The sequence below is a fragment of the Podarcis muralis genome, chromosome 2, assembly GCF_964188315.1.
Source record: "Podarcis muralis chromosome 2, rPodMur119.hap1.1, whole genome shotgun sequence".
Classification (NCBI taxonomy): domain Eukaryota; kingdom Metazoa; phylum Chordata; class Lepidosauria; order Squamata; family Lacertidae; genus Podarcis; species Podarcis muralis.
In genome coordinates, this window is record NC_135656.1 from 62530171 (window position 1) to 62555329 (window position 25159).

At 45.0% G+C, this 25159-nt stretch overlaps 1 protein-coding gene across 3 annotated transcripts in view; it reads left to right on the forward strand.

Annotated features, from left to right (window-relative positions):
- NDST1 (N-deacetylase and N-sulfotransferase 1) overlaps nt 1-18407 on the forward strand; it is a 76807-nt gene extending 58400 nt beyond the window's left edge. The window contains exons 5-14 of one of the 3 annotated variants that reach the window (XM_028718284.2): nt 1719-1904; nt 2163-2291; nt 4589-4771; nt 5388-5484; nt 7041-7164; nt 9645-9819; nt 10899-11069; nt 13412-13521; nt 14588-14690; nt 16230-18407. In XM_028718284.2, the coding sequence (XP_028574117.2) occupies nt 1719-1904; nt 2163-2291; nt 4589-4771; nt 5388-5484; nt 7041-7164; nt 9645-9819; nt 10899-11069; nt 13412-13521; nt 14588-14690; nt 16230-16349 (1398 nt within the window). In that variant the 3' untranslated portion in view covers nt 16350-18407. Of the gene's footprint in view, nt 1-1718; nt 1905-2162; nt 2292-4588; nt 4772-5387; nt 5485-7040; nt 7165-9644; nt 9820-10571; nt 10872-10898; nt 11070-13411; nt 13522-14587; nt 14691-16229 lie in introns of those variants that run through there. The other 2 variants (XM_028718285.2, XM_077924617.1) reach the window with 2 other exon arrangements.
- The last annotated feature ends 6752 nt before the right edge of the window (nt 18408-25159 follow it).

Consider the following 25159-nt stretch of genomic DNA (forward strand, 5'->3'; position numbering starts at 1 on the left):
ATCCACCTTCAGATTTTGTTATCAAATAGCTATTCAAAACGAAAATGTCCAGGAGAGCAAACCGATGGTTACGCTGAGTGTGGAATCTCAGCCTCTCTAACCTTGAGCACATACCATTCTCTGGCACAGGGACAAATAGTGTCCCTGGTAATCCTGCTTTGCTCCAGGGACACGGGTGGTGCTGTGGGTTAAACCACAGAGCCTAGGGCTTGCCGATCAGAAGGTCGGTGGTTCAAATCCCCGCGACGGGGTGAGCTCCCATTGCTCGGTCCCTGCTCCTGCCAACCTAGCAGTTTGAAAGCATGTCAAAGTGCAAGTAGATAAATAGGTACCACTCCGGCGGGAAGGTAAACGGCATTTCCGTGCGCTGTTCTGGTTCGCCAGAAGCTGCTTAGTCATGCTGGCCACATGACCCGGAAGCTGTACGCTGGCTCCCTCGGCCAGTAAAGCAAGATGAGCGCCACAACCCCAGAGTCGGCCACGACTGGACCTAATGGTCAGGGGTACCTTTTACCAGTTTTCAAGAACGGCATAAACTTTGCTTGTTTCCTTTCTACCCAACTTTTCTGTTGATGTGCTAACTTCTTTTATCTGAGGAATTCTTGAAAATTCCTTCATTACACCCAACCCCACAGTTTTGTTACAAGTCGGTTCTTCATCCTGTTGCAAATAGGTTTTTATTTATTCATTCACCCTCTTGGTTCCAGGTGTCAGATAGCATCCAACACCTTTCAGTACAGTTCTTTATCTGACCTTTTCAAAAGATGGGTGCTGCCAAGCAACCAGTTCTTGATAGTGCCATTTGTGGGATGCACAGCTCACTTCTCTTTGTTACTCTTTCAGCACAGCAGAGAGTCGGCTTGAACAAGCCCACTTGAGGGAGAAGAGAACTAAAAGATTAAATCATTACTCCTTTTTTTAAGGAGTTTTGCCAAAGATGCCCTTTGGTGCGTCATACACACAAAAAAAGAATTTGCAGGTTGCTCCTTTGCGATTACGTGAACAAATGAAAAGAACCTGGGAAAAGGGGAGAAACTTAAACATAGCCATAAAATCTCGCAGAAGATCTTTCTTAAAACAATGAAGCACGAAAGCTGTGCTGGATAACTCTTGGGTGGCAATCTGTATTCTCTAGTGTTGTGTAAGCTGTGACTTCATAAGATGTGCTACTATAGGCTTCTCCGTGTCCCCATGGGAGAGTTGCTCAGACTTAACACGGAATGCCTGTTGCCTGTAAAGCAGGGCTGAAATGTAATGTTCCAGGTTTTGTTCTTCAGTTATCCTCCTTGCATCTGCTGGAGAGCACCCGGTCTTGTGCTAGGGTCACTGGAGCATGTAAAAGCCTTGCTGTCAAAACTTGCTCTAAGGCTACACATGTTGGCCATATCATCTGTGTGATAAGTTGAGTAGGGGCTTGGTGTTAACAGTTGTTGGACCCATTCGCTACTCTCTCCTGTATCTCACAGAATTTACACATTGAACCGTCTTTCCCAGTCCCCCAAAATAGGATGCTGACATCTCTGCCACTTTGGGATGATATAGACTGCAGTGGGGAGGGGAGGTAATAAGATCTTCTTTTTAAAAAGCCCTTAAAGGCTGGATTCCATTCACTTGCGGTGGGAGCCTTTCATTGAAAGTCCACGGATTACTCCTGCTAATACAGTTATGACCTCTCTCTCTCTCTCTCTCTCTCTCTCTCTCTCTCTCTCTCCTCTTAGGAGCATGGCATCCCCACTGATATGGGCTATGCAGTGGCACCTCATCATTCAGGGGTGTACCCAGTACATGTGCAATTGTATGAGGCCTGGAAACAAGTGTGGGGGATCCGAGTCACCAGCACGGAAGAGTACCCTCACCTCAAACCAGCCCGCTTCAGACGAGGCTTCATCCACAATGGAATCATGGTAAGTAGGAAGGGCCTTCGCTCATCTTTCTTGCTTCACCCTCTCTCCAGTACGTGAATAAGCTCAAACTCTCCATATTGTTTAAGGGGGATCCACTAACTTAAGTGCAGGCAACCTGTGTGTTTCCTAAAGGGACGGTGAGGACCTCTTGCACCATCTGCTCAGAATTTATACGGAGCACTGGAACGGGCTGATTCTCTTTCTCCTTTTCAAAAACACCTGTAACTTGCTATATGTTTTCTTTCTGCTTCTTTCCAGGTTCTCCCACGGCAAACATGCGGCTTGTTCACACATACCATATTCTATAATGAATACCCTGGTGGGTCCAATGAACTGGATAAGATCATCAATGGAGGCGAGCTTTTTCTGACCGTGCTACTTAACCCTGTAAGTGCTGCTTTGATGAACAAGAGAAGGCCTAATTGCAGTGTGTAGAACCACTTCTTCTTCTTCTTCTTCTTCTTCTTCTTCTTCTTCTTCTTCTTCTTCTTCTTCTTCTTCTTCTATGGCATTTTGAAATAAAGTCTAAAACCACAAGCACCAAATAGAAGGAAAGCAACAAGATCACTGAGAAAAAGGGGAAAAGGTAACTCCCCGAGTGACAGACCTTGGTGCGTTCTGGGTGAGTTTGGGTGGTGGTAAAGCAGCCTGAGAAGAAGCTCCTGACCAGGATGAAAGAACTTTTAAGGAAAAGATTTGCAGAATATTAGAAAAATCACTGTAAACAGATTAAAATGTTAGCAGGCTTTGAAAAGGTTGACAATAGGACCCATGGAGGGGAAGGTGGAAAGTCTAGAGATTCGGAGTAATCTCTAAATATCTCTAAATGCATTTGGTATTGTTGTAATTTTATACTTGCAAAATCAAATAAAAATATTACCCCCCCCCCCAAAAAAAAGCATTAGCAGGGTTAGAATAAATTCAGCAATATGAAGTTTACTGAAATAAAACTGAAAAAGAGAGAGTACGGAATCATTGGAATATGCAGTGGTAAAGGGTTAATAAATGAACCATGGAAGTGGGGGAAGGGAAGTTGGTGATGCAATATTAAATTATTATTATTATGTACGGTTTGTATTTTGGTAAAATGTCATTGTGCAAATTTTTAAAATTCAAAATGATAAATAAAATTTAAAAGAAGAAGAAGAAGCTGTTGCTGAGAGAGTTTGGATTTTTAAGCTATGTTGCCAAAATCATAGTGACAGAGAAATGCATTTGTATTTGTTTGGTAAGTGGAAACCACATCCTGGGCCCCATAGCATCTCTTTAAAAGCTGAGATCCGTTGCTTGCTTCACTTGCTAAGTAGGCTTGTGCATAAGCATGGTGTCCCAGATTTTAGAAGATTGCATGGGAGATTTCTATAGTTATGTGAGACACACAATTTCTCTGCTGTATAAAATTGCTTGAGAAGGTCTTGATGCAGGAATCCAGGGCCATCGGATTTGAAGTGAGGAAATTGCATAGCTTTAGGAGTTTGCCTGCAGTTTGAAATGAATGTAAATGAATGTCTTTTTGCCTTTTATGATCCTAGAAAATGCATGTGATCCAACATTTTGAAGTAGTCTGGAAGTCTACTAAAGCTGCTATCTCTTCCAGGCTATCTGTTCAGAGAGGGGAAATGCCTCAAATCTGGTTTCCTCTCCAGATTTCTAGGGCTGCTTCTGTTCCCACTGACCCTTGCTCCCTTTGCGTTTGCTGAGTTATCTTGTTGTTAATTTCTGTATTCTCATGAGATAGGATGTTTGGTGGGGAAGGTCTGTGGGTTAGGCTGGGTCATATGCAGAGTTATCTGGGCCATGAATAAATTTGGTGGATGAATTTGTTTCTGTGGGTCGGAGAGAAGTTTATTTCTGGTTGATTGACCAGTGACTAGGAAAGAAGATACTTAAGTTGCCAAACAATTAATTCAGAGTGTCCTGCTTAAGCAAGTCCTCAAATTTATGCATGTGCAAATGGTGCACAATTTTTCACTATTCCTCTTTCTTTGTGGCACAATATGGCCTGCTTTGCATGTCACACTAAGGACTTTCCACACTTCCTCTTGTCCTCCTGGGGAAACCCGCTCTTTAGCACTCAATCAGAGCCAACAGCAATTCAGGTTTCCCCAGGATTGCCATTTGTTACGATCTATCCCTAAAGAGCAGGCTTTCCCTTGGAAAGAAGCGGGGCAAGAGGAAAGCCGCTTGGATATGTGCCTATAAAGTGTGGGTAAGGCAGAAAACTGCTTGGACCTGCGCTTTCTAAACGCAGCAGTGGAATTTGTGTATGAGCCCTAAAACATTATGGTTTATTGTGAACAAGCAGTGCCAGTGCGCTGGTGCACATTGCTGAAATGGTGAGTGCTTCTGATTGCTGAGAATCACAGGTGGGGAGAGCACAGGTCTTGCTTGTGGGCTTCCCACAGGCATCTGTGAAAACAGGATGAAGGACTAGAAGGGCCTTTGGCCTGATCCAGTAGGGTTCTTCCTGTGTTCTTACGTTCAATCTCTCTCCCCACCCCCTTTTGCTGCTTCTGGTGAACACCATGGTCTGGCTGCTCATGCCAGCCACATTGTTTCTCTCCAAAACAAACCATGGGTTGAAAGCCAAGGTGGCACAATATCGTTTTGACTAACCACGCCAATTAATTTCCTTGTCTTCTGTGCTGTCCTTTCTCCCCCCCCCACCTCCCCCCGCCCCAAAGATCAGTATCTTCATGACTCACCTCTCCAATTATGGAAACGACCGCCTGGGTTTATACACCTTTAGACACCTGGTCCGCTTCCTCAACTCCTGGACTAACTTGAAGTTGCAGACACTGCCACCTGTGCAGCTGGCACAGAAGTATTTCCAGATATTCTCAGAGGAGAAAGACCCTCTATGGCAGGTATGGGTCAGCTGCCTTTCCAGGCCTTCCTAGCTAAAGGCATTCAAGTAAACACGCTCAGTGTTCTTTCTGTTTGATTGGCTTGTTTCTTTTGAAACCAAAGCTCCGTAGAGACTCTCTATCTGAATCAACAGCCGGTCCAACAATTATGAACACGAAATATCTTTGGAATAGATAGTAGTTGTGCATGTGCAGCAATATTCGAACGACGTGCCTGTTTGCTGCTGTATTCTTCTCTCTCTCTCGAAACAGTGCACATCACACCAATCTGGTCCTAGATCTGAAAACTACAAGTGTGATATGATCTGTTTCTCATGGTTTGATTTACCCATCATTATGCTGCCTTTAGAGGTGAGCACAGCACTGTGTGAAAGTTTTCTTCCGCTTGTAAGATGCGAATCCACAATACTTAGACGTGACCTTGGAGTGCCAGGTATGAAGCAGGCCTAGCATGCTTGCTGCGAAGACAGTGCATCCTTTCCCTGCTGGCTGCAATGGACACAACTCATTGCTGGCTTTTGAGGGACCCCCTCCAGTAAGAATGGATTATTTTGATTTGCGGCATGCAAGCCTCAATTTCCCACTTGTTTGACTCCAACACATTCCCATGTTTCAGGATCCCTGTGAGGACAAACGCCACAAGGACATTTGGTCCAAAGAGAAGACCTGTGACCGGTTCCCCAAGCTGCTAATAATTGGTCCTCAGAAGACAGGTGAGCTCTAACCCAGGGATGCTGAACCTCAGCCTCTCTATTTTGCCCTTGGTACTCTCGCTCAGGCTGTTCTTTTTTTGCCAGCTCTGCTCCACACCCTCCCTGAGCTCTTTCCCCTGGTGTGTCCTTGAATTGTCATTATTATGCCTCTTGCTTGCCTGACTGTTGGACTGAAGGGCGGGGGGACGGGACCCCTGACTTTTGCCTGTCAGGAACCTTGCTCACTGGAGAAAGGTGAGCATCCTAACTGTCCACTGGTAAGCTGCCAGTGGGAGGTTCCCCAACACGTAACGTAGTTTGGGGGTTGAAGAAGTCCCTCCTGCTTCTGTAGCACATTGATCTACGCTATGTGCTTTGAACACACCTGCCACTAACATGGCGCGCGCGCGCGCGCACACACACACACACACACACACACACACACACACAGTATTACAAGGCTTGGAGGAATCCCAAAGTTTGCTGAAGTCTTACAGCAGTGTTTCTCAGCTGTTGTTGGACTCCCATCATCCCTAGCTAGTAGGACCAATCATAAGTGTTTAAGAAACACTGTATATAGCATGCAAGGAGGCCATGGCATGCTTTCTGGTAAGGCAAAACAGAAAAGGGGGAGAGGGGGATTGGAGTGGAGTGGCTGGGCTCCTGAGTAGAGAGCAATCCACAGGGCAGCATTTTGTTGCAGCTCCAGCTTATTTTAACTTCACAGCATATAGACCAGCCATCATATGACGGTCTCATCATTTGTTTGCTTTTCTTCACAAACTTTGTGCAGATGCCACTTTTTTTTTTTGTAAACCGTTTGCTGCAATCTGAGGCTAATGTAAGATTCCCCTTCCTGCAGATCAGTACTTTCCCCCAGTGCCTTTTCAACCACTCATAGCTGAGGCGAAACCCCTCGGTATGCAGCAATAGCTAGGATTGTCCAACACAGGATTTTTGAAGGGCTCCTTGGGTGTAAAAGTGCATTGCATGCCCTGAAGTTAGCTCAGGACTATACCTTGACAGGGGATGGCTGTAGCTCAGTGGCAGAGCATCTGTTTTACATACAGAAGATCCCAGGTTTGATCCTCGGTGTCTTCCAATAGAGCTGAGAGGCTTCCTATGTTTCTAACATCATATTGAACTGGTTCAAATGCAGCGCTAAGCTGTGGTTTATTAAGTCATGGTTCATTTGATCACGTGAACCCATCCCCAGGGGCTTAACCGTGATTTATGAACAACAAACAAATTGCACCCATTAGTGGAATTTTGTTTTCTTTAAAATAAAACTTGTTTTGCATTAACCATGGCTTAGCGATGGATGCAAGCCTGCCATTGTCTCGTCTTTAGCTATTCTCTGGTGTGAGAAACAACATTTGTGTATTGAGAGATAGGAGACGGAAAGGATTTAGGAGCACCTGGTGAACTTGCAGCACCCGTCCTGGGGAATAAACATATTAAACCTGCCGGTGCTTGGAGATCCAAGAAGGTCACACAAGCTGGAGAGCAAACATCTGGCAGATGCTTGGTGGGGAAACAAGTTTTCAGCTCTGTTTTCTTTCCCCTTCTGTGAAAAGGTACCACAGCTCTCTACCTGTTTCTGGGGATGCATCCTGACCTGAGCAGTAATTATCCAAGCTCGGAGACCTTTGAGGAGATCCAGTTCTTCAATGGGCATAATTACCACAAAGGCATTGACTGGTAGGTTTCAGCCCCAGTGCTGGGAGGGTGGCGAGCTGCATTTTGGGCTTACAAGGGTGGCTTGCAACATCAGCAATATGGAAGCGGAAGCCTTTTGGGGAGAGTCCATAGCTCTGTGGCGGAGCATCTCCTTTCATGCAGGCGATTTGAGGTTCAAAATCCATGGTTCAGTATCCAGGTAGGGCTGGGAAGGAGTCCTGCTCCAAACTGGCGAGCTGCTGCTACCAGTCTGTGTAGACCAGTCTTTCTCAACCTTGGGTCACCTGACATTCATGAACTACAACACCCATGATCCCTGGCCACTGGCCATGCTGGCTAGGAATGATGGGACTTGTAGGCCAACAACATCAAGGAACTCAAGGTTGAGAAAGGCTGGTGTAGACAATACTGAGCTAAATGAACCAATAGGATGACAGGGTGTGTGTGTGTGTAATTTTTATTTTCAAATTTTCAAAAAGAAAAAAACAATTTTATATATATACACGCACACTTAATCCATATCAGTACCTTTATGGGGTTCACTGAACCCCTGGACTCCGCCCCCCCATCCCTTCCATGGCTTCCAAAAGCTATCTTCCTTTTTTAACTGCATCTAATTGCATTTATAGGGACGCGGGTGGCGCTGTGGGTAAAACCTCAGTGCCTAGGACTTGCCGACCGCATGGTCGGCGGTTCGAATCCCCGCGGCGGGGTGCGCTCCCGTCGTTCCGTCCCAGCGCCTGCCAACCTAGCAGTTCGAAAGCACCCCGGGTGCAAGTAGATAAATAGGGACCGCCTAGCAGCGGGAAGGTAAACGGCGTTCCGTGTGCTGCGCTGGCTCGCCAGATGCAGCTTGTCACGCTGGCCACGTGACACGGAAGAGTCTCCGGACAGCGCTGGCTCCTGGCCTATAGAGTGAGATGAGCGCACAACCCTAGAGTCTGGCAAGACTGGCCCGTACGGGCAGGGGTACCTTTACCTTTAATTGCATTTATCCAAATTATTATACTTCCTTTTTATCCTTTGTCATGTTAAATTACAAGTGCTATGTCGATCCTGCTAACGTTTTTAGATTTTTACAGTGTTCTTTAATATATTCTATAAAGTCATGCCGTTCTCTATTAAATTTGTTATCCTCTTGGTGCCTGATCTTCCCGGTCAGCCTTGCCATCTCCGCATAGTCCATCATCTTCATTATCCATTCTTCTTTCGATGGGGCACCTTCTTCTTTCCATCCCTGGGCAAATAACATTCTTGCCGCTGTCGTCACATACATAAACAGTACTTTCTACTGTAGGCTGGCGAGGTATAAGGCAGCAGATTGCTGGGGTGCTGACCACCTGCTGTTTGCCCACCCAAAAACAAAGTCCCAGTGGTCTTACTCAGTGTAGGGAAGCTTCCTAGGCTCATGTTGGCAGTCTGATCAGCTGACAGGGGCTCCGAAAGGACAGATGCCTAACATGTGTGGAATAAGCAGGCAGTTTTTTAAAGTAGTATTGTTTTGTGGCAGCAAGAATACGCTAAGCTACACTGCTTTGTTTGCAGATCATCCAAGTAAGCATGAAATGCAGAACTGGGTGTGCATGTTTGATGCACTCTCCACACTCAGAGCAAGCACCAGTGATTTCTGCTCTGTAAGCATGTTTTATTCGGCTGGGTTACGCTGTGAGAAACCACAAAAGAAAAGTACACTGTGTCTAATGTGTTTTGCACACACCTCGCAACCCCTCTTCTTTGCTGTCTGTTGCATGACCGGGACGGTAGTCAACAACTGACAACCCCCACCCTGTCCTGGCAATCTGTGGTAGTTAAAACTGCAGTTGAATGAGTGTTAGCCTTCTCTATAAATGTATTAAATCTCAGTCTGATAATCCTTTGATCTAGAAGAGCACATCTCTAATTGTACAATAATTGTTCACATAAACAGTAATGAGCCAGATGTTTTAAAATGGATGAGATTCCACATGTGCATTAGTTTGGCTTGATAGATTTGGTCTTGGTCTGGAATATCTCTGAAAACAGGGAACCTTTTGGTATGTCCTAGTACTTCCTCTATTTTTTTTAAAGGACCTTGTAGAACAGTTGGCAATGTCAGGCTTGCCAATCAGAAGGTTGGCGCTTCAAATCCCTGCGACGGGGTGAGCTCCTGTTGCTCTGTCCTAACTCCTGCCAACCTAGCAGTTCAAAAGCAAATGCAAATAGATCAATAGGTACCATGGAAGTAGGAAGGTAAACAACACTTGTCATGGTGTCCCATTGTGCCAGAAGCAGTTTAGTCATGCTGGCCACATGACCCAGAAAGCTGTCTGTGGACAAACACCAGCTCCCTCAGTCTAAAAGCGAGATGAGTGCTACAACCCCATAGTTGCGTTTGACTGGACTTAAGCATTCAGGGGTCCTTTATCTTTTACCTTTAGAACAGTTGGCTGAAACCATTTCTGTCCTGCCTTCATCAAATGCCATCTATCACTCCCTTTCTGCCACTGACATTTTTTTTAAAGGTATATGGAGTTTTTCCCCATCCCTTCCAACACCACTTCTGACTTCTACTTTGAGAAGAGTGCCAATTACTTTGACTCAGAGGTAGCACCCAGGCGGGCAGCTGCACTGCTTTCGAAGGCTAAAATAATCACCATCCTCATTAATCCAGCAGATCGGGCCTACTCTTGGTACCAGGTAAGCTGCTCTGTCTCCTCCCCTCTGTCCTATATTTTTGAGTTTGGCTAAGGTATTGAATAGTTGGGCTGGAGTTAAGTTGTACATAAATTTCTAACTGGCAGGAAAAATATCTGCCGTATCCTATTCAGGACAGAACAGTGTTTTGCATTGATTTAGATTGTTGACATTAGGGGCTTTTTTTAATGAAACTTGTGCACACAAGTTGTCCTGCATATAGATGCCCATGGATGCACTCTTAAAGTGTGTGTATCTGGTTGCCACATCCAAAACAGCATTTTAAAACAACTTCATAAAATTACCAATGGCAGATTTGTATGGGAAGTTCAGGTGAATTATTAGAGTTATTTTAATTTATATCTGTTTGTAGATTTTTTCAGTCCTCACTGAAATTTATTTTTTGGGAGTAACTCATATACTAGGTAGAGTGCTGGACTTTTGCTATTTTGGGGTTGGATTCCATCACATACCAGAACATCCAGGTTGAACAAATAAAGTTGATTTCAAGCTGTAGTACAATGATCCCGCTCCCCATCCCTTTGACATTTTTGGGGTAAGGAAAGTGTTTGGGAGATGCACTGGATAACACTTGCTTGGTGCAACATTGTCTTATCTCCCCACAAACAAATCAAGATAAATGTTTAATAAACAGATCACCTGGAAGGGACTTTAGACCACAGGTGCTCTTCCCAATAACCCCAAAATTTTGTTGTGTCCATCAACATTGTGAAGATTAGTGCTTCTCATTTCAGAGACAAATTAAGAAGTTACAGTAACTGCACCCAGTACTCAGTTTTCCTTGTCTTCTTCATCTACTGCACCCTACAGGCAATATTGGATCACAGATACGCTCTTGTGTCTTAAAGATTCCCCTTGCAAGAAGCCCCCTTATGGAGAGTATGATATCTTCTCTTACCCTAGCACTGCTTATTCGTCTGCTTGCATTGGCACTGGAGTGTGACGGGGCTGTTAAAGGATTTCTTATTTGAAATGAGGTGTTCTGACTAGAGCCTCTGTGGCTTTTTTTCTTTTTTTTTCTTTTGGTAAAACTAAAATGCTGTCCACTTAAAAAACAAAAGCATCAGCGAGCACATGATGACCCAGTTGCCCTGAAGTATACCTTTCACGAGGTGATCACAGCTGGGCTTGAGGCCTCTCAGAAGCTCCGGACGTTGCAGAATCGTTGCCTAGTACCAGGCTGGTATGCTACCCACATTGAACGGTGGTTGAATAATTTCCATGCTAACCAGGTAGGAAAGACTCTAAATCTCTATATTATCAAAATATAGTGACTGTGGTTGCTGTAACACATAGGGATTCTCCTTGGCTTTCATGACAAGAATGTATGAAACTGGAGTGTTTCAGAAACCACTTCTGCATAAACTGTCGTGGAGTGTTTGGATGCAAGGGATTGGTGGGAGAAACCAGCTGTGGAACCACCGAGGGAAGAAAGCTCAGAGCCCAGGGAGCGGTGGTGGGAGAACAATGAGTGGGCAGAGGGGGAGAAGACTGGGAAGAGGAGGTGTAGGGGTAACAGGGTTCAGTGAGCTAGGACAGTCTGTGGCAGAGAGAAGTCAAGAGAGAACTCAACTGGGCAGAAGCTGAAGCAGGTGAGTGGGAGGAGGGAGGCCAAGAGGCAGAGATAAATCAGACTGGTGTCTCCCCTCTCCCCCTTCTGCTACGACAAACTCCCCTCTCCCTGCCCCTCTCCCAGAACCAAAAGAGGGCTGAAACGGGTGGAGCAGTGACAGGCTGCATGCAGACACAGTCTCCGAATGCTTGGGGAAAGCCCTGGAAAAGAGGGGACTTAGATGGCTGTGGGGAGGCAGGGACTGGAGCAAGACCATCGGGAATTAGCTGCTGTGCTCATTAGTCCTGACACTCAGCCAAGTCTGTGGAGATCATGTTTTTGCTAATAAAGAGTTAACTCCAACTTTGAACTGCGTGATTACTGATTTGCAGGCTCTGTGGCACAGGCTGACTTCCATGCTGTCCTGGTTAAAAAACTGTAATGAGGAGCCAGTTGAACTCAGATATGTGGCTCCATCCTGCACCAGTCCTTCCTCCCTCTGAGGTCAGCTGATAATGGGGGAAGGAAAGAGTTATCACATGGCCCCCACCCAGGTTGCTCTGCTGATCGTAAAAGAGCAAAAGATGGAAGTTATGCAGAAGCACTTCCTGTGCTGATCTGGCCCATTATACTTACTCCATTAAAAATGTAAGAGGGTGTGTAGGAAATTCTAGTTGACTGCCCTCAAATCCCCTCCATGCATTTCCTTGGACAATAAAAAGAAATCCATTTAACAGGAATGTGTTGAGAACCCGTCCAAAAATCCTTCTGCAGATGATAAAATGAGAAGACCTCTTTGGCTTGGTATGCCAAGCACTTAAGAAGAAGAAAAGAAATGGCAGACTTGGGATTTTGTATACTGGCTAGTTTAAGTTTGCATCTTGTTGGCAACTTATATATGTGCGCATAAGCATATGCTTATAGTTATGAGTATGCTGCTCTTGACTGTGAGGAAGGTCCTCCAGGCCCCCTCAAGGCAATGTTGTAGTCATTAAAGATTTCATGTCAAAGAAAAAGCCATGCAAATGAGCCACAGAGACGCTTCTGTGGAAAAGCCTGTGCTGTGGTCTGCATTTGAAAGCTCTTTTCCGTTCTTGTGCAGACTTAATGTGCTGGGAGAAAAAGTGGTGATTCCGTGCTCACCCTCTTCATAGCAATCTTATGCACATTTACACTGAAAGTAAGCCTCGCCAAACTCCAAGGCAATGCAGATTTAGAAGCAGGCTTAAGGCTGTTGAAATCAGTGTTGGGTTTAGGCCAGATGGGTTTGCTTTTGTGTAAATATATTTAGGAATGGGCCATAGGCCCAAAGGCAGGATATCGACTCTTCCTGTTTTGAGTGCATTAGGGTGTTAACCACCTAACACTTCTCCTCTCAAGCTCCCTAATGTTTGGTGCTGGAAACCACCAATCACATCACTATTGACATATTGTTGCTGCCTGTTATATTGCAGTAACTGGCTCTCGCTCTATGGAATGTGAGGCCTAGGTCTTCAAATCAACCTGGGACTGCTAGGAACACTGGCATATTTTATACTACTATTATATTTATATTGCATTTATAATTTCCCTGTTAAATTATTTCCCTTTTGGCATTCAGCAGCCAGGGTTGAGCAAAAATGTGCAAGTCTTTAATATTTCTGTGTGCAGATGTGCAAAATATGTGTGCCTACTTATGATTACTACTACTACTACTACTACTACTACTACTACTACTACTACTTTATTTACACCCCACCCTTCTGGCTGGGTTACCTGCCCTGTGCCCTTGGAAAGGAGTAGAACAGAAATAGTAATCAATAACATGTATTTGCATGTTACCCATGCACAGCTTCCATCAGTCTCCAACGAAGAGAGAAGCTAGGTCACTCCAGTCTTCCACTTTGCTTCCCTTACCAGTGCTTGGGGGACAAACCTCTTCTGGTTGCTCTGAGGCTCTGTACTTTGGAGTGGATTTGCTTTGTGCTTTGAAACAGAGTTGAACTCAAGGAGCTGAATTTACAGGGCTCGTTTTCCTTTCAGATTCTTGTTCTGGATGGCAAGCTGCTACGCACAGAACCAGCCAAAGTGATGGAAACAGTCCAGAAATTTCTCGGAGTGACAAACATCATAGACTACCACAAAACTCTAGCGTGAGTCCTTCACATTTCTTCCCCTTGAGCCAGTCTGGGTCCTTAATATTCTTTTCTACCTGTTGGGATTGATTTCTTTGCACGACTTTGTTGTATAGATCCTGGCTATTGAGGAATTGATTCGAGAGGCCACTTTAGGAGAACTGGGTTGTTGACCACATTCCCTTTTACAGAGGTAGAGGACTCTGGAACATTGCAAGCCTGCCTTTCTAAGGAATACAGGGGCCTGCAGTGGCTACAGATAGGAGAGAAATAAATTAATTCTGCGCTTGTTTCAGTAACAATAAGGTTTGTATTCTGCCTGAATCTTCATTGCCGTACATTCAGAAGATGCAGCATTTTCCTGTGCTGCTCAGATTTTTCTGGCACTCTGTGGCAGAGCTTTGTGTTAATTTATTTCTCTTTCCTTAATCTGAGACCCAGCACTTAATACACAAATGTGTGTAGTTGTAGCTTGAAAACCACATTGGATGAAGGGATTTCGAGAAGGGTCCTAGCTCAGCAGTATTTTGCATTGCCCAATATATATATAGCATTGTCATTTGAAATAATAGTTGATATGAAAAGAAAAATAAGCAAAACTTGTAAGCGCAAGTGGCAGCAAATGCTTTAAAAATATAACCAACTGCTTCTAGTGTGTTTTTCAGTTTTCAGAAATTATCTAAATTAAGGAAGAGAGACAATTTAAGCAGAACTACAACTCCTGCACCAATGCTTTAAAACCCCCCCCCCCAAAAAAATTGATACTGTATCATTCATATTTGCTTTGTCTATTAAAGTACAGAAACCTCTCTGTGTTGTCCCCTGGCTATTGAGGCCTCCTTGGAGGTTTTCTCAAGTCAGAAATACTACTATGTCAAAAGTGATAATGGGATAATTTCACATAATCATTGCCTTGCAAAATGGGGCTTATATTGGACTTGGAAGATATTGTTTCCATATGTTAAAATAAGTGATAACTAGTTTGGTGCACTTGTAAAAATGGCTAAATAAATTCAACCTGCAGTACAAGAAGCTGAGGGCAGTTTGGGTAACGTCGTTCAGTCTTTGTGGTTTGCCTTTGCAGGTTTGATCCTAAAAAAGGATTCTGGTGCCAACTACTGGAAGGAGGGAAAACCAAGTGCTTGGGGAAAAGCAAAGGAAGGAAATATCCGGAGATGGATTTAGATGTAAGTATTTGAAATCCTCTCAAGGTTTCTGGACCAGTGGGCATCTTGATGGTGCAACTGCTGATCTTCAGAGTTCTACACAGCATGCAGGCCCCACCCACACTTGCCACTAGCGGTGTGAAAACTTATATGCCACTATTCTTCTTCTTCTTTGGCGATCACTCGTAGCCGAGTAAGATTGTCTTCCATAAACACGGTTTTAACAATGATTCCGTAAGTGACTGTGGAGGCCAATTCTGGATCCACACTCCTTCCACAGTGGGGACATTGGTTTCCGGGTGGGAGTTGATCACAGTGTGGATGTGCTAAGCGTGCCTTTCTCTTAGCATGTTTCTCCCTTGCATCCTGAGTTCAAGTGTCTTCAAAGCCCATGACACCTCTGGTAAAGGCTGTTCTCCAATTGGAGCACTCGCAGGCAAGTGTTTCCCAATTGTTGGTGTCTCTACTACATTTTTTAAAATTTGCCTTGAGACATCGTGAGCATCTAAATATGGGAAATGTGGGCAGGGCCAGTTGCGTTGGTGCTTCTCACCTGATCATCGCTGGATAAAGAGAGACAGATTTGCCCATGGATTTCCCAGTCACACTTTCAGGTCTGGAAATACGCTGCTGCCACCCTTCTGTGTCCTCTTATCTGTCAGCAGTGCAGTTTGCTCCATGGGATTTAACTGTTGTTTCAGGGTGCCCTTTACGCAACTTATTGTTAAAGGTCTAACTGTTAAAATGTAAACATATAAACCATCTTACAGGGAGCTGTAAAGATTAATGGCACCTGTTCTGTGAACACTTGATGGTAAATCTAGGCTGACCTCTGTGTGGTACCCTTGTGTCCCAGGGCATGGTCTGCAGACACATGGGGTCACCATTTTGTTTAAGCTGGACTCTGTGTGATTTGTGCCTGGATGAGTGACTGGCTGGTGGGGTGAGGGTTGCTTAGAAAGGCAGACAGCCCCACAGAATAGGAGTGGGAAAGTATGGCTCTCCCTGAGTGAACCACCCACCCTGCTGCCACCTTAAATATCCCCCATCTGCCAGCCCTGCCAGGTCCCAGAAGCTTTCCTTAGGGGCAAGGGTAGCAAGCGGTGGCAACTCCATCAGTGGTATTTGCCTTGAATGGGGATGGACTTGCTAGTGGTTTCTCCCTTCTTCCCCACCACTGCTTTGAAAGCCTCAGAAGATTCTTGCAGTGCATTGATCCTGTCTTCCTCCTGGCAAATCCTCCCTCCTGGTTTGAACTGCAGTTCCTAGCACCCCAGACCATTGGCATCGTTTTGCTTAGAGTTTCAGTTCAGCCTCCATGAATCCCTGGCAGAAGAAGGCACTGCCATATGCTGGCAGTAGAGAGGCAGCTTCTGTTGTGTGGCCCAGTCAAGCACACAAACCGCACCCCTCTTTCAAGGGGTTTCTATATTTGATGGGAGCCATTTGAGCAGGCTGCTTCTCAGCTGTCCCCTCTGATGCAGCACGTCCATCGCATAGTAACACAGTTTTTACACAGTGGCACCTTAGTCATTATTCTTTGCTTTCCTCCTCTTGCAGTCGAGAGCGTTCCTGAGGGACTATTACAGGGACCACAACATAGAGCTATCCAAGCTACTGTACAAAATGGGCCAGACTCTGCCGACGTGGCTGAGGGAGGAACTCCAGAACACAAGATAGCCACTTCTTATCTCCTGTATTGAGCAATAGTAGAATGAGTCCGTGCGGAGGATCTCGGAACCTGTATGCCGAGCCGAAAGGATGTGATAATGGTGTGGGATGATATACACAACCAGGGAAGAAGCATTTTGAGCAATATCCATTCAAGATCATCTGGGGGAAATGGGGCAGCGGGGGGAAATAGCAGGCCCATTCAGTTAAATGCTGTAGCTTGGAAGAAGACGGCCGCCTGAGACCAACCACCTGAGTTGAATGACTTCGCTACACACCTTGGCCGAAGCCAGCTCCACAGCGACCTCTTCCATCTTCCCCAGGAGTGCTGTGCTTTACCGCTAGTGTTGAGGTTGCCCCCTGTAGTCTGTAATGCCACTTCCTGGCGAAGAGGATCTGCTCAAGGATCTGCTCTTTCTCCGCATCTGAGTCCCATCACCTGAAATAGTATTGCAGCAAGCCAGCTCCTTCTCAACAGATGATGGAGAAGGAAGAAAGGAAGGACTGGCCGGCAGCCAGGGGGCTTTGCTTAGTAGCAGCTCCCGCCCCCATGGAAGTTTGGAGAAGGGACCGCGAGGGCAGTACGACCTTGGATCTGGATTGGGGAGTGCCCCTGCTGCAAGCATGGACCTACTTTATGCAATTTGGGATAAAGCCCAGACCGGACTGGGATGGTGTTACTCAGTAGAGTTCTTAGCTGAAAGAGGTGGTTTTTTTATATATATATACATGGTGACTTTGAAAAAGACTACGGTGCTGGCAATACTTAGGTTATACAAGATGGATTTCCCACTCCCCTCTCTCCTCCGGTCTTCTTATTTGGGGATTTTTGAGAAGGGTGTGCACAGGGGATGGGAGGGGGATAAGGATGGGGAAGATGCACACATCTGACCAAGCGAAATCACTCCAGAGGGTTATCTTAACACACCCTCATCCTGCACCCCTGCCTGCAGCCACAAAGTTTTTGTGTGAGTGGTGGTTCCTGTGGTTAAAAGACTGACGCCATTCAGTATCCTAGCTGCTCTTCGCACACATGGCCCCCCTCCCAGATCATGAAAAGGAGGCCTGGGGTGTACACGACAGCCTTGGACTGGCAGCTGCCAAAAAAGGTTACTTAAGAACTTTGAACCCCTTGAGCACTAAGATAAAACAGTATTTTAGTAACTTTCCTTTCCCAGCCAGAACTATGGATGCCGGAGTTTGCATTCCAGATTAGGTTCTTTATTATTATTATTATTATTTTGTCCCTTTTGTCGCTGCAGAGAAAGGCCATGGCTTTGGCTGAACAGCCTGATGTCCATGTTTTCTATTGCTGCCCCAGCTCAGTGCCCAGGGTTGATGGGAGTCCCAACAGGAGTTTGGAGGGTACTGGGGTGGGGAAGGTTGCTGCACCATCATTTTCCTCAGCTTCCCTTTCACTGGTTTTCCCAGCCAGGTGCTTCTCCATCCTGCACACGGCCTACCTAGTGACTGCCAGTCACACAGGGCCTATTCTTCCCCCTGACACTATGCCTGAGCCCCATCTAGCGGATGAGTCGAGAAACAGCAGATGCCTTTCAGCTCTACCTTTTTATTCAGTGTCTTTATTTAAACAACTGTAACCAGTAAGGAATATGCAACTGCTCGAGAAGAAAAAATGGAATTGGAGATGGTGACAGTGGAGGGTTACTCATGTTGAGATGATGCCTCTTCTTCTTCCTGATTAAATCGTTTCTCATGTGGCCTTCTACACTACGGAACTTTTGACAATGGACCCAAACTACGCTGACATTGAAGAGACACCCTTCCTTCCCAGGAACACCTACCTCCCTTTCAAATAGGAAGAGCAGAGTAGTCAGTACGAAGGCTTCATACTTTCCGAAGTGGCTCTCTTGGATCTGCCTGTTTCTTTCCCCCACCTCCCTGTTCAAGGAAGCTCCTTCTTCCGTGAAGCCATGTGCTAGGATGTAAGCAAGAGAGCACTTTCTGTTTGTAGCAATATGGGCTGTGCCACGTGAAGGTTGCGACCTCTGCCAGGTTATGCCACGAGCGATGGAGCCAAAGCAAGACACCTCTGCGTTCTAAATACTGATCACATAGAAAAAAGGGAGAGGATAAGAGAGTTCTTGCAAAAGGGGCACATGAACAAGGAGCGCAGAACCCCGCCTGCTGCAGGTTTTTGTCTCCTCAGCTGAGCCCCAATATCAAAAGTGTGCTTACCTGGGAGAAAGGTGCTTTCAGTGAGAGGGACTGAAAGGTAGTGAACCGCGGCTGGGAAAGGGCGCTCTGCTCTTTTAAAACGCACACGCCCCTCTTCCTCAACTATTTCTTGCATGGTAGGAGCAGACCTGCATTCAAATAGCATATGCTATAGTCCTGTCTAGTCTAGCCCTGTGTCACCTGCATGTGTCCTATGTTGAAGGGTTTTGAAACCTGGAATTTGACCAAAAAAACCCCCTCCCCTTAATCTGTGGATTTCTAGCTATTGGGCACTTTGTCTTTTTAAAGGGGAGCCTTCATGTTAGCAATAGATCTGGCAACAGGAGTTAGTATTTGGACAAGTAACCTTTATAAGCATCGCCCCCCCCCCTTTGCCACTACTGGTAGCAGTCTTAAAACCTGAAGCTCAGGGCCATCTTTCCTGCTCAATTTAATCTAGTGGTGGTGTGCTTTGTGAGCACTACAGGTAAGAAGCCATAAATAAGCTTAGGAGGGCAGTTGAACTGGGGAAGTAGGCCTGTCACGGGAACAGTAAACGAGTAAAGTAATCTGCATGTGGGGCAACTGCTCCTGCTGCGGCTGCTGCAATTCAAGGCCCTGGTGAGTTAATTTTGGGCAGATGTCGGAGTGAATGAAAGTGACAAGACACACAGAATGCTGCCGTAGCCTTTCCCAGTGTTTCCAGCCTAAGGCACAGGGCCAGAAACTGCTATCCTGTACAAATTTAATTGCTACTCAGATTGGAAAAGGACAAATCTATAAAGCAGCAGAAGCAAGGAAGGCTTGGCTGCAAAAATGTGGCAGTGGACAGGGGTGGGCAGTTGCTGGGTCTACAGTCATACCTTGGTTTTCAAACAGAATGCGTTCCAGAAGTCCGTTCAACTTCCAAAACGTTCGGAAAACAAGGTGCGGCTTCCGATTGGTTCCAGGAGCGTCCTGCAGCCAATCAGAAGCCACGCCAGATGTTCAGCTTCCGAGGCAAAGCTCGCAAACTGGAACACCTACCTCCGGGTTTGCGGCATTCAAGTTCCAAGTTGCTCATGAACTAAGCTGTTTGAAAACCAAAGTACAGTGGTGCCTCGCAACACGAAATTAATTCGTTCCGCGAGTTTTGTCGTCTTGCGATTTTTTTCGTCTTGCGAAGCACGGTGTCGGGAAAGTTTTGGAAAAGCTTCAAAAATCACCAAAGTCTTTAAAAACCTCAAAAAAGGCTACCACACCGCGTTCTATGAGTTGCTCCTCGAAGTCAAGTCGCAACTGTATTAACGGTGTTAAGAAAAAGGAAACAAACTTGCAAGACGTTTCCGTCTTGCGAAGCAAGCCCATAGGGAAAATCGTCTTGCGAAGCAGCTCAAAAAACAAAAAACCCTTTCGTCTAGAGAGTTTTTTGTCTTGCGAGGCATTCGTCTTGCGAGGTACCACTGTACGACTACTTGGTTGGTTTTTCCACAACATGCACTGAACATTTGCAAAGTGGTTCAGTGGGGCTTTTAGAATTGGTTAAAAGGGGTGAATACATGCTCAGCCCGGGAATTTTTCCATTACCACAACTGATCTCTCAGCCTTTTCAGTAAACACACAGAGAGGGAGACAGAGACATAAAAGTTGTTACTATTACTATGTTAGAAGTTGGAAACCCTCACTACAAGTCGCCCAGAGATCTGCCCTTGCATCCTGATCTACCTTTTTCTCACCCCTGCTCTAGGAGACTTGCTTTATGACAAGATAGCATCCTGGGCCTCTCTTTCTCTCATCGTTTCCACATAGTTTCCACATAGTGTATTGACCTTGCTGCAGCTTTGATGCTTGCTTAAAATCAATCCTGTTGAAGGCAAAAACAAACAAACCTGTTTTAGTGTAAAAGTTTCTGCAAAAGAGTACCCTTCCCTTTATAGGGGGAATATTCTTTACAGCTGAAGCCCAAGAGGCTGTGAAGTCTCCTGTCCGGTTCTTGACCCCTGCCCGTCTCTCTAACGTCCAGAAAGGTCAAGCCACAGGTTTAGATGCTAAGTAGCATGAAAAGTATGGCCTCATTTATCTGTATGAAGGATTCGTATGGTGGCCCTCGCTAGATCTTCAGGAAATTGCTTTAACAGGTAATCTGCAGAGCAATGGTAGCTGCAGCCCAAAAGTTTGTCCCCATTGTGAATTTTGTGAGCAGCATGCACACAAAAAGCAGCAAAATGATGCTGAAGTTTTGCTTTTGTTTTTTTTTTACAAATGCATTTTGAATTTAGCTCCTGAAGGTAGCCGTTGTGTCAGGTTCAGGCATCACATGGCCAAATGCAAAAAAAGATGAAACCTTTATACATGATCATTGTTCAAAAGTATTAATTTGTCCTGCTCCCCAAAGCTGGTGTGGTTTAGCCTATACAGTGTGAGGAGAAATCTGCCTTTCCACTGGTCAGCAACATTCATAAGGCTGAGCAAATGTCAGGCATCTTGTCAATATCTGGGTTTTTAAGGAGGACAATTGTTTTGTTACTGGGTTTGTTTGGTTTGTTCTTTATAAAAGGACGAGCACTCTGAAGATTTTTATGTTTTGCATGAGATTCTGTATGGCTTCCCATGGGAAGGGGGTATTTTCTTGGTGGGAAGGGAGGAAAGGGGAGGGAATACATTTAAGAGTCTTTCTCCCTTATTTTTAATCTGTACTTGAACTCATTTTGGGTTCAGAAAACTGTGTCACTAATGTAAGGTCCTGTTGAACTAACTGCTAATAAAATGGGGTTGTCTGTTTTTAGATCATTTGTGTGGGGTCTCTTCGTGTGTGTCTCCTCTCTCTCCTTTTGTGAAATGGAAATGAGGAACATAACTTTATTTTTTAAAGGCTCAGCAAATCAATGTTTTGGTTTTGGTTTTTACAAGGACTAGGACTCTCAGCTTCTGTTCTGTAAGTAACTTTCTGTGTTCATAAACAGGAACTTGAGCAAAGTCCCGGCTAATGGCACCTCAAAGCTGCAGAAAGTATTACCACAGAGGCATTCTAAAATAGCATCAAATCCTTTTCAGCGATGTGCAGGCTACACAGCATACTGCAAATCAGAGAGATAATACAACGCAGTACCGCAGCTTCCCCCAACCTGGTGCCTTCCAGATATTTTGGACGACACAAACCATCATCCCTAACAATTGTCCATGCTGGCTGTGAATAATGGGAGTTGTGATCCAAAACATCTGGAAGGCGCTAGCTTGGGAAAGGCTAGCTTGTAGAGGAACAGTCTAGTTCATTCATTGGGTCAGTCTAGTTCATTCATTGGGCCTGGTTTGTTGAGTGTGGTACCATATATATATGAAGATTGATACTTCCCAGTTCTGACATACTTTCATGGGAACTTTGATTAACATATCATGATCCAGTGCAAAAACTGCTAAAACCAGTGTTGACATAATGGCATAATAAACAACAGTTAAATAATTACCGCCAATGAAATAGCCAAATAAATATATCAGAGGTTTATTCTTTAAATTTTTTAAAAACTTTTTTAAAAGTTTCATTCCAACCCTTTAATCTTTAGTTTTCAGCTGAGAATTTGAACACCGATCAAGGTTTTCAGCATGTGATCTTTGGATTACCTTGCAATGGATTATGAAGGTTTTTTGTGGGTTTTTTTTTAAAGTGAATCATTAGAATAGCTGAGGTTTTGTGAGCTGTTAATGGATGCATTCTGCCAGAAGGTGGCAGTATCAGCTTTGAAACTGGGATCCAGGTGGCAGGTAAAATAAAGCTTGTAGACAAGTTATGCTTGCCGTGAATTCATGAAAGATGCTGGCTGAAATATGACTTCAAGGGTGCAGCTGTGTTGCCATCGGTTTGTGCAAAGTGGTTCTCTACATACTTGCAGCAGTGTCAACTGCACCTTTGTATTTTTTTTATATATAAATTTTTATTAATTTTCCAACATAAATAAAAAACAATACAATAAACAATACATAAACACACAAACATATAAACACGTATAATTTCACAACCTCTTTTTCATAAACCTTACTTCCCCGACTTCCCCATACCTCCCCCTTCTGCATCCCTATTTCAAAATTTCTTCAGCAACCCCTCGCTTCAATTGACTGATTACTCATTTTCTCCCCCCCCCTTTCTTCTATTACTTAATCAATTTACAGCTGTAATTCTATATTTTCTTAACCTTGACATTTTAGCACTCATCAATTTTACAACAATTCTTAAGGTAAACTTTAAATTTCTTCCAATCTTCATCCAACTGCACCTTTGTAACACCCTGGTGATTATATTAGTCTGGTAGAAGTTTCCCCAACAAGAGACAGCACTGCACACATGCTCCCTCACTATTACATTCCACACAGTTGCATTTCAACCAGCAATTCATATGACTGGTTGTGCAGGTGCAACTCCCTTGTACAGTGGTACCTTGGTTCTCAAACGCCTCGGTACTCAAACAACTTGGAACCCAAACACTGCAAACCCAGAAGTAAGTGTTCCGGGTTGTGAACTTTTCCCGGAAGCCGAATGTGCTTCGTTTTGAGTGTTATGCTGAGGTCTGTCTGTCTTTGCTATTCATTTTGCGTTTTTGTGGCTCTTTTGTTTTGTTTTTGTGACACTGTGGAACCCAGTTCAGCTACTGATTGATTGACTCTATGACTGAAGTACAGTGTATATTGCTTTCATTTTATGGATCAATGGTCTTGTTAGATAGTAAAATTTGTGTTAAATTGCTGTATTAGGGTGTGTTTTTTTAAAGTCTGGAACGGATTAATCCATCGTGCATTACTTTCTATGGGAAAGCACACCTTGGTTTTGGAACGGACTTCTGGAATGGATTAAGAACCAAGGTACCACTGTACTGTATGTTTTACATTTCGGCTGCATTTAGTTCTGAGCTGATGCTGCCATCTTGTGGGGACACCTTAATGAACGCACATAAGCACCATGCAATTCCCATTGTGCAGAACTGCCCCCATGCCATAGTTCTGCTAACAAGAGGTGGCGGAAGTAAAAAGGATATTGCTACCTGATCCGTGTTACCTGATCCAGCACAGAAGCATCTACAGATGCAAAGGAATTGAGGGCACCCTGTTGCCAGGGGTGGGGAAGTTGTAAGCCAAAGGGCTGTGTCCTCTTGTGGACAACCTTCCAAGGGTCACATGCTGCTGGTGGTGGGCAGGGCCAGAGGCAGAGGTGGCCGGACAAGCCAGTGGCATTATCAGAGTTCAAAAACGCATACCAACCACGCAAAAACACTCAAGCTTGTGGAGCAATGTCAGTGAGGGATGTGACCTAGGGACAGCCCCAAGGGTGGTCTGGAGTCCATTGCTATTGCAGTGTTGTGCCTTACATACTGTATCCAGTGGAACTTACTTTCTTTGTCCTCCGCAGAACTCTCTGCCGCCTCTGGACGATGGCTGCTGTTCCGCCAGGGGACAATACCTCTGTGTTTGCTCATTGAGCATCTAGTCCTTGAGAATTAAGGGCTTCCTATGAAACTGAGGTGGGGCGGGGAAGGAGTCTCTCGTGTTTACAGAAGCAATGAGTGCCTCCAAAACCGATAACATTTCCCCATGGAGTCACACAGTGCGGTAAGCAAAGAATTCCACAACAGGCGCTGAAGCTTTCCTGCTCGGAGGAAGGAAGTCCTTGCTTTGTGGGCTTTCGGGGCTGGCAATTACTACTTAAAGGATGAATGGTCTCCTAGTTATTGCCGCTATAAGGGCTAGACCCCAGGGTACCATCAAGTCACCATACTTCAAGAAAGAATAGCATATGTGGGAGATTGTTTCCTTTTCAAAACTTTAGAATGGATGTTATGCTTCTGAATAGCTAACGGGTGCCTTGGGCAGGGATGGAATTGAAAAGACAGATGCATCTTCCCATTCAACCAGTATATAACTCAACTGACCACACCATCCTTTCTTGAGGACGTCTCAGCATGAAGGTTGTGTCAAAGCAGTGAGTGTACAATGGAGGCATCTTGTACAGAACTCCAGTATACAAATTCTTTTTAAAAATGAGAGGTATTGCGGCTTACTTTTGCTTGTAAGTTAACCCACTGCTGGCGGGGAAATGGGCAACAGTGTTTAACATGTGATGCCCACTTAAAATGTACTACCGGCTGAGATGGTTGTTCGTGTTCTGCTACTTGCTATGTAGATCATTATGAATAAAAATCTAGAGCTAGGAGCGAGAGCAGGGGCTGACGGATAATTCAGAGGTGAGCAGATGACAATCTCTACATGCTGTTAGAGCTCCATCTGGGAAGACTTTTTGTGCTATTTTTTTTTAACATGGATCACAAGCTGCTGAGTTTCATGGTCTTGGAGATATCCTAAAATACAAAATTCAATCCAAAATTAAAAATCTATTCCATTTTCAGTAGAACCAGGAGAAACCAGTACAGATCAATTTCTACATAGCTGTCAGGGGTTCAGGAGCAGAGGGACAGGAAAGGGAGGAATTAGAGACCGAGGGAGAGGAATCCGAGGGAGAGGTCAGCGATGATAGCCGTCCGAGGTCTCTAAGTCTCTCCAGCGAATCAGAGGATTCACAGAAAGGGGCTCCCGTGGTCAGAGCTAGGGGGTTGCCAGAGGGAACACCTCAGGAAGGAGGGGCCAGAGGGGACTCAGAGAGCAGCAGCTGGAAATCGGGA